This window comes from Stegastes partitus, unplaced genomic scaffold, assembly GCF_000690725.1.
Source record: "Stegastes partitus isolate 25-593 unplaced genomic scaffold, Stegastes_partitus-1.0.2 Scaffold579, whole genome shotgun sequence".
Classification (NCBI taxonomy): domain Eukaryota; kingdom Metazoa; phylum Chordata; class Actinopteri; family Pomacentridae; genus Stegastes; species Stegastes partitus.
In genome coordinates, this window is record NW_007578310.1 from 309,546 (window position 1) to 322,417 (window position 12,872).

General features: G+C 40.2%; 1 protein-coding gene across 1 annotated transcript in view; it reads left to right on the plus strand.

Moving 5' to 3' along the window:
* The window catches only part of mdga1 (MAM domain containing glycosylphosphatidylinositol anchor 1), a 73,523-nt gene that overhangs the window by 4,219 nt on the left and 56,432 nt on the right, over positions 1-12,872 (plus strand). The window contains exon 2 of the mRNA XM_008288895.1: positions 11,880-12,149. Within this exon, the coding sequence (XP_008287117.1) occupies positions 11,888-12,149 (262 nt within the window). The 5' untranslated portion in view covers positions 11,880-11,887. The remainder of the gene's footprint in view (positions 1-11,879; positions 12,150-12,872) is intronic.

Here is a 12,872-nt window from a genome sequence, read left to right on the forward strand (position 1 = left end):
AAATACTATGATTTTCACTGATTACACACACGTTGCTTAAAATAAACCTGAGGTACAAGCTGCATTACTAGCAGTTCTCCACCCCGTCTCACAACCACTGGGGTAAATCCTCACTAAAGTTTAAAAAACATGAAACCACACACACACACACACACTCCATTTGCACAGCAGAAGTCTGTGAATTAAGCAGAGAAGCACCTGTTGCAGCTGTATTTTGCTGGAAGATGTGACTATGATTGTACCATGCAGCCTCCTATCAAACTTCAGGCGCACTTATGCACGATATATCAGCGACCACATCAGTATTGGCCAATATTAGTGTTTTTTCCGATGTATAGGTATCGATCCGATGAACAAATCTTGCCAATGTGAAAAAAAAAAAATGATTGTCTAACATTAGCGCCTTCGTCTCTACATTTGATATTGCTGCTATTTCACAGATGTTTTTATTTAAATGGTTCTGGATTTGAACGTTAAATATGTTTAAATATGTTTTACTTTTGTTATGTAATACAGAAGACTATGTGGTCTAATTTGGTACGGGCTTCTTTTGAATAATTTTCACATTCTTACAGTGCTTACTTAAACAGTCGTGACTTGATAGTCCGACACTAAATGTAAAACCTTCTTTTATGTCGGATAGCAAGACTGTCAGATTGTCAAGACGGAGGTCGAGATACAAGGAGGGCTTGATGCTTGAAGGGTCATTTGTTGTTAATTATTATTCATAGTTGTACTAGTAGGGCTGGTCCCAATAGCACTTTTTGGTCTCTGGATATTCAGGCGCAATTAATGATGAATATCTGAATATTCGGCGCGGTCGGGGAAGGGCCACTTCCACCCCGGGGGTACGCTCTGACGGGGTGGAAGTAGCCGGAACACACAGGCAGTACTTGGCTGCTGATGCCAGTTTAGGACAGTGGTCAGGCTTCTGTTTCCACCATCTGTGTTTACTTTCGTAAACACTGAGCATGCTCACTGCGTGTGACATCGTCGTGTCCTCTTCTGCGCATGCGGGACACTTTTGGGTCATATGAAGTTCACCTTGCAGTAGTATAGTTTAGTATAGTATAGTATAGTCTAGTATAGTATAGCATAAACATCTGACTGCTGCCTCTGAAAAGTTTCGCTCTAACATGTGTTGTGCATTCAAAGTTAAGGCGGTTTGTTGGTTATTTGTGAGTCTAAACATATTTCAGCCACAACAGTCTCAGAGACAATATAAAGAGGCAAAGTGGGAATAAAAGTAATATAGTGCTACAAAATTTAAAATGAAATATATATAAAGAGAAAAAAAACCAACAACAACAAACAACCCTTTTCAGACAAGTGTAAACATAATGATGTTATCTCTGAAAATTACATCTTGAGACTCAGATCTTCATAACAGCACTGACAGAGTGACAGACGGGAAAACGTGGAAAAGACAGAATATTACAAAAGAGAGACAGAACAGAAAAACACACAGGGGGAGAAATAAAGAGACGGACAAAGAGACAGAGATAGAGGGATTGTAAAAGAAGAAAACAAACACTGAGTTGCTTTGTTGTTTTTTTATCCTCCTATAATATTTTTCTAATGAGCAAATTTTGTTATTCCCCTCTGAGCTCCCTGTTTGTCCTTGTGCATCAGTCACTGGTTAGATTAGATTCATCCAACTAGGTCACGCCATCACCGCTGATTCACCGCACTGGGACAAGGAGATTGATTGATTTTTATATCATAATCCCGGCCTGGGATTTGAGTACGGGGCTTCTGCCCTCCAGTAACTGTCGTCAGCGACCAAATCCTCTTCCCCTGCCTCTCATAAAAAAAGAACATGGGGGCAATGCTTTGGAGCTTGTCATGTTATTTAAAGTGGTGGTGGTGGTGGGGGGGGAAGCAGGGACAGGATGTATGAGCGGATGGAGTAAGACAGTCGATTGCATTAGATTGGCTTCTACCGTTGCTCGTTTAAAAGAGCTTGGAAAGTGTGCATGAGGAAATAAATACTAGGGGGGGAGAAAAAACAAATCAATGGCAATACCGTGCTTTATAAACTTCCGCCAAGGTTCTTAAAGTCACTTCTTTCTTCATATTTTCTCATCGTAATCTGATGCTTATTTCTCCTGCAGAGCCGAGAGACAAACGACAGAGCGGGATCTTTTATCAAGTTCATTCCAAGCTAAAAAAAAAAACAACTTGTGCCTTAAGGGAAAATATTAATCTCACCCAAAGTGTTTTGTGGTAGTCGGCTCCACCAGAGGTCTGGTTTTAGTCATAAAATCATAAAACATGCAAATAATCACAGCGGTGAGGTGATACAAACAGGAGCGCCTCTGTGTGAAAAGAAAAGAAAAAAGCAGAAATCTCACGTAAGTAATTGTCAGATGTTGTTAAATTACTTATAGTTCATATGCATCAGACACTTTGTGAAGGTTTCTTTGTGATTAACTCGGAAAACTCTTTATTAAGCAGCTCCAGGTGTGAACTTTTTCTGTTCTGTCTGCAGTAAAATAACAAAAGCAAAATCAGAAAAAAAAAAAAAATGCAAAGCTGCAAAAATACTCTTGTGAATGTCAGCAGCAGGTATGTTGGATGAAGGAAAGAAAGAAACGCACACACGTGATTTAAAGCTGTTGACAACCCTCGTGCGGCCCGAGTTGGCCGGTAAATCTGAAATACGGCAGAGTTGATTCAGTGTTTTATTGATTATTGTAACTCTTACTACACTGTACCTTCACAATAATATGACAGTTGTACAAGTGTGTAATATATATGATTAGATCAATAGGTGGCAAATCCCACTGCATATGAATCCCCTCCTCCCGCCCTTGAAAATTGTAAAGATCAATGGGCAATCTGCAATAATCCTTAGTACGGTAAAACCTGCGCCACGACGCTGCACTGCATCTGTACAGTCAGATTTATGTAAGGCTATAATCCCTGCCTGAGAGGGGTTATGTGAAAGAGAGGGAGAGAGAATCAGAGAGGAGGAGGGAAAGGTAAAACATGCAGTTAAACACCACAGATTGATTTAAAGCTGTAACTTGTTCATCTCTTACAACACTTACCGTTCGTTTTTCTATCTTTTTATTTGCTTATTTCCATACAAATGCGTACGTCGGCGTCGGAAGGGGGGGCTCCGCGGATGCACGCTAACGGCCTCCCGCGGGAATCATTCCGCCGCTCAGTCCGTAAACTTCTCTGACATTTCTTCCTCAGTCTCAAATCCAGTCGAGTCAGGGGGATCACGGCGGGGATATACAGCCACACCACAGGCAAGAATCAATTTGCTTGTGAGGCTGCTTTGATCATTTTTTGTGAAGTCATTGGTTGGGGATTTAAGAGTCTCAGGATTTCACTTCGGTGCTGTCTCAGTTTGACATTTGCAGTTTTAAAACATACTGCTTTAATTATCCAAGGAATTTCGAATGAGTAGGTAGCTCCTCTTAAGTAATCCTCCGCTTCACATTCGCAAGGATTTCATACGTTCCCACCCATGAGATGCACCATAGAAATGGAGATAACAATGGCACTTTTGATATCATTGTCAACCTGGATTTCTGCACTTTATCTGAATGTCGTCCTTTCCTGGCTTCAGATTAAATATTTCAGCCTGTTGTGTCCTACAGATGCTGCCTTAAAACAAGACGAGGTTTCTTTTATTCAGTCGTGGTGCATATTTTCAGCTCAGCAAGTCCTTTAAGGGTAGCCGACATGCACATATGTACGGCGGTATCTAGATAAATATACAGTGAGTGAATGCACATAAAGGCACATATCGGCTCTGGATGTACAAACAGACACTCGTGCTGGTGGCTCAGTATTTACAAGTGTAAAGAACAAAGACTACACACTCACACACTCGCGCACACACAACTTTCTTTATCTTGTCAAGTATTTTCTCATGGCAAAGACTAAAGAAAAGCCCTTGTGCTCACACTGTTACACTTCCAGTGCATTCAGGAAGCCTCATTTTTCAGGCACTGTTACACAGAGCAAGAAGAGAAGAAGAACCTGTTTTATTAAATCAGTGATGTTAGTTAAATGGTGACTAGTTTTATCATCAGGTGCTCTTTGTTTCCACCATGATGACGATAAGCTGCCATTGAAACCGGCTGGCCTTTTAACTAATATATTCAACTAAACAAATATCAAGTGATTGCTGTAATTTTAGTTTCTGCATATTTACTCTCAGTTGTCGATATCTTGCTCTGTTGTATCGCTCTATATCTCCGGCTGTTATGTTTCTAATGGCTTCAATTTTAACTATTATGATGTTTTTAACCTTCTGAACCCCCTCAAATCCGCTGGGGGCTTTTAAAAAAGGCCAAAATTGCACCATTTATCTGAGCCAGAACCTGTAAAATCAGAGTTGGATTTTAAACCTCCTGACGGTGTGTGTGAGGTTTTCATCTCTTACATGCTGTTCCATTTGGAAATTTAACCAAAGCCATGATTAAAATCATGATATTCATCCAAAGTGCTTTATTCTCTCATTTAGAAATGTGTCAATCAGAATACATTTACTTTAACCAGATTCTTTAAAAATAAAAATAAAGACCAGTGCTCCCTGGTACATCCATGAAGTCTGGCTCAGTGTGACCAACAGTCATGTGACACAAACTGGACTTTTTAGCTGAACTGCAGGCGGTGTTTGCACAGAGCAGTGAGGAGATGAATATGGAAACAAATAAAATATGTGAAATATCTATAATATGTAGACAACCAGTTTTCCCAGTATTGGTAACACCTGAGGGACATGGTGATTCCATTTGTTTTCTATTTTTGAACAATGAATAATCAAGTAAATTCCACTTTCATTTTTTTATGATTTGTGGCATTACAGCTGTGATATACGACACAAAAGATATTTCTGAGTTCTCTTTACCTCTAGCCATGGTTGTGCTGTTTCCAAAGGGGTGTTGGACTTTATGTTGCAATGAAAAATGAGCCCAGTGTGCGTAAAAAATATGACAAGAGCAAAAAAAAAACAAAAAGCCCAGAAGCTGCTTTGGGTTCAGAAGGTTAAAATCTAAATGGATGTCCTTAAATGTGTCTTTCCCAGCTGCACATAAACTATATATTATTCCAAAATAAACAGCATACATCAAGGCAAGAGCACCGGGCTGAATACGGTGCTGTACCGAGTTCATCTCCTCACATTTGCTTCAGGATATTTTGTCTGTGGTAATAACCACCAATCCTCCATTTTCCAAATCACATCTGGAACATTTCCCCTTTTTGGCAGCAAGGATCAACAACAAAGTTGTGTTTGCTAGTCAGTCTCCAAACCCCTAGGGCAACCTGTGACCCTGCTGTATGTTTGATTGACGTAGTAGCGACAAGAAATGTTGCTGGATGCAAAACTCACACCTTGAACTCAACCTTTAAGCTGATTTCCCCCCAATAAACCCGCTGCGTTTACCCCATAGAAGGAATTAAACGTCGAACAAGTAACACAGCATGTCTGTGAGAGAAAGTGCAAGTCATAAGGGCAACGGAAATGCAGAAAGGAGGAAGGAGTAGACGTAAAGGATGAGGTACAGAGACAAAGACAAGGAGAGGTAAAAAGACAGATATTGAAGATACACAGGTGACAAACTATCAGAGAGCAAAGGGAGAGAACAAGCGAGAAAGTGTGAGCGTGGAGGAGAGAGGCATTTGTTACCTGGCTGTAAACCGCTGTACTGCACATAAATCCCATTACTTTGGGAAGAGCGCTGGCTGATCCCACCGTTACCGTCACCCACGCATCTCCAGGAAATTGAAGCTATAATTCTGAAATCCTCGGTTCCTCCCCCTTGCTTCTTTCACACTTTTTTTTCCCTTCTTCTTCTCGTAATCTTTTTCTACTATATGTACAGGTTTTTTTTGTTTTTTTGGCATAAGGACTACATGTTTAGTTTTTTGTTATTTGTGTTTCACATTAGTGCTAGTAGTAAATGATGTGCTGTTGGCTAAACAGGGTGATAATCAGATTCAAAGGTCCGTCTGCTTGACCTTGGGAAGAAAGACACCATTACAGAGCGCACAGGTGCTTCTTTTTAGTTTAACATGTGCTATGTGGGACACAGCCACTCAATTCCCAAGTCTATAACTTTTAACGAACTCTATTAATCACTCGTCAAGTATCCCACCATTACTTTTTCTCTTGGCCAAAAAAACCCCAAACAAACATCCCCTGAGCATTACAGATAATACATCAGTGAATTCAAGCAAATACATCTTACAGCTGTTTTTACACCAAGATAGGAGAAAACTGTTCAATCAGTTACACCCGCGACTGTCATGTGTAGATGGACGAAATTAGGTTTTGTCAGGAGCCCTTGGCGTTGCATTTGAGCACATACTGGATATCCTTTAGCATTGTTTTGAAGCCACTGGGTAGTTGGATAGACCTATAAATCTAAAATTGAAAGCATCAACCCATAGCTAAATGTTGTTTGCTGGTGTCGCCACTGTTGCTGCTCTTCAGGCAGCAATAGGTTGTAACATCTGGTTAATGCTGTTAAAGGGTGTATTTCAACCCAAACTATGATCCTTTCCTGAGCTTAAACAAGCAAACTTGATGGAACAGAAAGTGAAAATGGAAGAAAAAGAGAAAGTGTCTTCATAAGTCACAAAAATAAACAAAGCAAAAACAATCGTCCAACACAGGATATAAATAAAAGTCTCCTGAGCAGGATTCTGGCTACTTACACCACCTCAACCCTTTATATCTCCTTATGAGTCCCTTCTATGCTTGAAAAACTCATGGATGTGTGCATATACTGAATATGGATGGTGATCCCACTGACACCAAAGGATGCTTTCAAAAAACGACACAATACCCAATATACCCAGAGCAGGTTAGCCGAACCCCATATTTGTCATTAGGACTCTTTAAAGGCCATGGGAGATGAAACCTACTCCAGCACAGAATAGGAAGAGACTCTGAACAGGTTCATCACAAAGCTACAAAACTAAACAAACTAACTTTTACTTAAAGCCAATCTGCAGTCTCCCTGACTCTTTGATGTACGGCGCCTTAGTCTTAATATATAATAATATAAAGGCTTGTGCTACAGTATATCCCCAATTATCCTGACACTTTATTCCACTGTTGCTGCCTTTAACAAACAGTGAAATAATGAAGCAAAACAGTTTCCATGGGGGTCCATTCAGCGCTTAGAAAGCATTGCAGGCCTACAGGGGTTTACTTTCCTTGTGCTATGATTTGATACAATGGGAGTAGACAGTGCTATTTATGTGCTGATTGCAGCTGTTACACCAGTGAAATTTCTTGTCAGCTTTAGAGCCATCACTGGTGAGGTTAGCTAAAGCGATATCCCATTAGTGTGTGTGTGTGTGTGTGTGTGTGTGTGTGTGTGTTTTTGCATGCACATTTTTTTGGCACTCATTTAAGAAAACAAGCCTGTCTGCGTGTGCGCACGGCTTTGTGCCCGCTCTCGTATTAGCAGAAACACGCATCTGTAAAGTAGTTTGGTGAGCCTCTCTGCACCTCTTTCATTACGGCGATTGCAATCTGTTAAAAAAGAGATTAGATGAGAGGATGTACTGCATAAAGTCTGTTAGACGAATGAATTGCTTCCTGTACTCTGCCGGGTTGGTCTCTAGCTAAGGATTAACTCTCTCGCAGGTTGATAAAAGCCTGGGTGCTCCTCCTTCTCATCCTCTAGAGCCCATTTCAGAAAAACACACATCTGGAGTGTAGTCATTCAAAACACTCAAATATCACAATTTAAAGACCCCCTTCAGTAGAAATCTTTGTTTGTTTGTTTGTTTTGCCTCGTTACCACGTCCATATAGTGTTTTTTATGTGCTAGAGGATGTATAATGACTGAATATACATGAAAATCTCAAAAACACAGACTTGTGGGGTTTCATACATAACAAACCTGTGAGCTTCTAGGGTGGGACTTTCTGTATTATTAGCCTTCTTCAAAATGGGTTTCTGGGTTGAACATGTAGGGCTGAATTAGCTCAATATTAGCAGCTGTCATGTTGTGTATAGCGGGGAGTAGTTCACAATGTCTGTGCAGAGGCTTTGGTGAGCTGGTGTGCTTGTGCTGCAGCGAGTAGGGTTTTTTAGATTTTTAGAAAACTTGTTTTTTTGTTTTTTTGCTTGAGATATTATCAATCAAACTGAAGCTGAGGGGATTTAGCTCAGTAGAAATGACAACAAAAACAGAGATAACTTAAGTTTGATTGATGTTGTCTCAGGTAGACGATGGAGAAGCGGGTTTTCTGAAGGTTTGTGAAGATGTAGTTATCTGTTTTTGCAAATGAACTCTTCATTTCTTATAATGTTCAGCTGAAAATGCCTCATAGAAAACAATTGGTTTAAAAAATGAGCATAAAGCGGTAACACATGCGTAGTAACTCAAAAAAAAAAACTCAAATCATTTAAAGAGTTAATCAAAACAGTATGTCTTTACAAATAAACTATGTTTCATGAAAAAAAATGGTGTAATAGATGGATTTAACATTTGGTTTGTCAATTTAGGAGATGCGTCGGTTTGCGGTTTGTCAAACATTTCAACAGCTCATAATCAAACTCGGCTTTAAATCCAAAACTTGCTAAAATGTCATTCTCCAAACCATTTCCAACTCATCTGGAGCCCCAACTCATCCATACAACCTCAGCTTTCACCAACCAGTTAAAACCTCGCCTTGTTTGCAAACTCGAATGCCTTTTTTCCTCTTTGTAGTGTGATGTATGTGTGTAGTTTGTCATCAAAGAAGTCTGGATAAAAGGTTTTATCTCATGCATGACACCAATCAACACTGTGGGGTATTGTTTATTCAATTAGTTTAACACAACAACGATTAAAAAAAAAAGTTAATATAATTAGTAGTATTTCTCATTCAGTCACATCAATTAGCATATTTTATACCACAATTAGCATACCAGCACCATTATAATTTGTCTACAAATTAGTAAATGAGATCTCTTTATCAGTTATACATTAAATTAGCACGATTTGTTAAAAGAAAAACTTTTTTTTTGTCATATTAAATGTACAAAAGCTCAGATTTCTTATTAATGTGAGTAATAAAAATCTTACTGAGTATAAATATTTCTAAAGGCTATTAGACATTCATGTAAATGTTTGCTAAAACACACATGAATGATCAGCAGCTAACTTCCGCTCAACTGTCCTCCAAGAAACTAAATGTGTCTGCGCTCACAATGGCAGCGATGTGTGCATAATAACAAAGTGAAAAACAACCTGGATTCATATATATATATCAGAGGACCAGTTTGAATGGCCAACCTCATGATCCAGCTGTGAAAGAGGCTGACTTCATCTCAGCAGCTGAATACTTTTCCTTTTTTTATGACTGTTTTTGCATGTTAATAATGTAAAAAAAAAAAAAAAATGGAACGGATGAATTGTCGAGGCCCTTTTCTTTCTCTCGTATTGGAAGTATTGCTAATGGCAGAAAGAGGTGACTGGCCTACATATTGCTGCGGATAATTATTACTCGGGTTAGCGTGGATTCACCTGGTTCTGACTCTGAGGTTGGATAAAGCATCTAAACCTATTAGAGAGTGTAAGCCTCTTTCATCCTTCTTCATCCACAGAATTGGAATGAATTCGCACTGGCAAATAAAAGAGGTGTTTACCGCTGTAGCGCCGGATCTTTAGAGTGTGTGTGTGTGTGTGTGTGTGTGTTGATGTCTTCTTCAGTGCTTGTGTGAGAAAAGACACATTTTCCAAACAAGGTGCATATATCAAGAAAATGAATTAATATACAGAATGCATGGGGGAAGAAACATCTCCAACACATCAGTATATCATTATGCTACATAAAGATATAGTTATCACCTGCTCTATTATGTTTTACAAGCCTGCTGAAGAATAAGAACCACAGTGTGATGTGGAGTTTAGCTGAAGAGTGCGTACAAAAGTGAAAGAGACAGTTTGATTAAACTAAATGTTAATAGAATGCAACAACCTTGGGTTTTTCTTCCTCTTTTTTTGTGCTGTAACTTGGCCAAATAGTCAAAGATAGACTTAGAGTTACACACACAGACAAATTCACACCAGTGAGCTGTACAGTACAACCACAGATTAGTAACTCGTGACCAGTGAAGCAGCTCCAGTAAAGAAACTGGGGCTTGGCTGCTTTGCCTCGGGGTGTTTTTACTGTAGTTGATGAGGGAGGTGGAAACCTTTCTATTCTACTGCACCAAAAAGATTTTTTTGTAGCCACTCAAGGGATTTAAACGGGTGACATTTGGTCACAAGCTCATTTCTCTCAATGTTACCCTCCCGTCACCCCATTTACGCCCCGTGGCAAGATATGCAAAAACCTATTACAAGATGTTGCAGGTGGAATTGAACTACATGAACTAGAGCAATGTGAACCTTTTAAAAAGCGCTGCGATTTACATTGAGCTAAATAATATAACAGACAGATATTTCACCATCGTTAGACCGTAAATCAAGCCATATTTGATGCCTCATTTAAAGCAAGACGGGCCACACGGCGACTCTTGTTTTGACAAAAAAAAGCTTTTTAACGGCACGCAAAATGCGCAGAAAATATTATGGCCAGAGTATATGATTAAGCAACCATTTAGTGTTAGATAAACACAAATCCTCGACAGCCACCTGCACGCGGGTCATAGTTTAGCTAAACACAAAATGTTAACGAGGTGTGTTAACGGCAACAGATTTGAATAAATGTTTAAAAAAAAAAAGAAGGAGACGACCAACAGATTTCCATGTGGTACTGAGCAGACAGAACTCACTTTGTGCTGTGTGGTTATCAGCATTTCTGTGTGTGTTTGTGTGTGTGTGTGTGCTATTTTTTTTTTCACTGTCACTTTGTCTGTGTTTCTTTCCTTCCTCACTCCAAAGCTCCTCTTGATGATTAATATCCCTTTTTTGCTTTTTGCCCTTTCCCCCCTCTCCCCGCTCCAGCCCTGTCTTTTATTCTGTCCTTCCTCTCAGTTGTTTGGTAATGTACCATGTAGTATGTGTGGCCCTCGCTCCCACTGCTCTGCCCTTTTTTTTTTCGTATTTTGAAACTGCTGGTGTCCAATCGATCTCTGTCTCTGGCAAAAGTCTTTTTTTTTTGTCCACTTTTTGCAGTTGCATTTTGGGTCATCCTCTACTTTTCTGTTAGTTTAGTCACAGGAAATAGATGCAGTGGCGGGGCGACGGGGACATAAATTACCTTTGGTATACTGATTAGTGTGTACAGCACACAGCGGCTCACAGGCACACACATGCACCAGACACACTCAGTGGGAAACAAATACACTCTGGCACATATTTACATATGTGTACACACTACACCGTATTTGCAGTCAGAACAAAATTATAAAGAGCTGCTGTGTGCTGATTTGGTTTGATTTTTTTTTTTCTGGGATTTGCATAGTGATGTGGTGATTCCCCATAGACAGCTGGAACTTCCTGCCCTGAAATATCCATAACTGGTTAAAAAGAGAAGAGAGTTTATTGCTGCTCAAATTATAGAGACACATTTTTCTTTTCATTCAAATGTAGCTTGTTGTGTGATAAATACATTTACAATGGTGTGGAAACAGTAGCTGTGGTGCCAAACAACCCAGGTGACAAGCAACGTATTTATAAAATCTGCTTTAGGTTCAGAACCTAATGAGTTATTCTGCCCTCTAAACAATAAATAATGTCTCCATTTACATGCAGCCCTCCTGGAACACCACTAAGAGTCCTTAATTTGCAACCATCAACATTATAGCTATAAAACACTGGATGCTTGGGAAACTCTGGGCTCTAACATCTGCATCCTTATAGATGCACAGCATGAAAACAATACATTTTAGTTCAGTCCCATATAGCTGTAGACAAACTGATTTCCTCTCTTCTCACTTCCCTCCCTGTGTCTCTCCACCTCAGGTCCCCCGATGATCCGGTTGTCGGTCAACGACACGGTGGTGGTGGATCCCGGGCAGGACGTGCTCCTGACCTGCGAGGTGACGGCAGGTTTCCCTCAGCCCACGGTGCTGTGGTCGCGGTACCCCGGCCTCCTGCCCCTCAGCGCCCAGACTCGAGGGCAGACATTAATTTTGCGAGCCGTCACGCCGGCGGACGCGGGCTTCTACAACTGCACAGCTGTCAACAACGTGGGCAACCCTGCTCGCAAGAACGTCAATCTTGTTGTCAGGAGTAAGTAAGGCGTGTGTGTGTTTGTTTGTTCCTGGGCATGGGGTGGCTAGTGGTTAGGAGATTTATTGGTGAAGTGCAGTGTGTTGACGTGGAGAGTGTGTGCTTCCCTAGCGGTAGGTTAGGGGGCGAAATGCTTGTTCCAAACTAGCCGCCATTTGTCTCTCATGAACTTCCTCGGTATCGGAGGTAAGCATCAGATGACTTTCCAAAAACTCTGAATTTCATTTGACAACATTTACTCTGATTGTGGAGGTATTTCCAGAATCCTCAAAGATTCCTCTGAAAGTGTAACCAGCAGTGGTAGGTTATAAATGTTCACATTGGGAAACCAGATTTTAGCAACTTTTTAAAGAACAACAAAACATTACACTGAAAGACGTTATATTTGTGTGTTGTGTGGGTCAAAATGACTGAGATGTCTGGTGTCATTTTTCTATCTGGAGATGCTGCACAAGAATGTAGTGGGCAGCAGCACTTTTTGTTGTTGTTGCTGTTTTTTTAAAATCCAGATGGTTGTAAGTTTTTTAGGGTTCTGGAAGTTTCTTGAGAATCAGACAAAACTTTGTCCAAAGACCTTCAGGGCTTTTGAAAGGTTGCCAAGTATTTATTGTACTGAAAAATAAATAACTTTAGTCTGTGTCTCTGATAGAAGGTAACACACGAGGCTGTGGCCAAGCTTTAAACAACTCATCCAGCCACAATTCCTCGTTTACCACTTGTAAA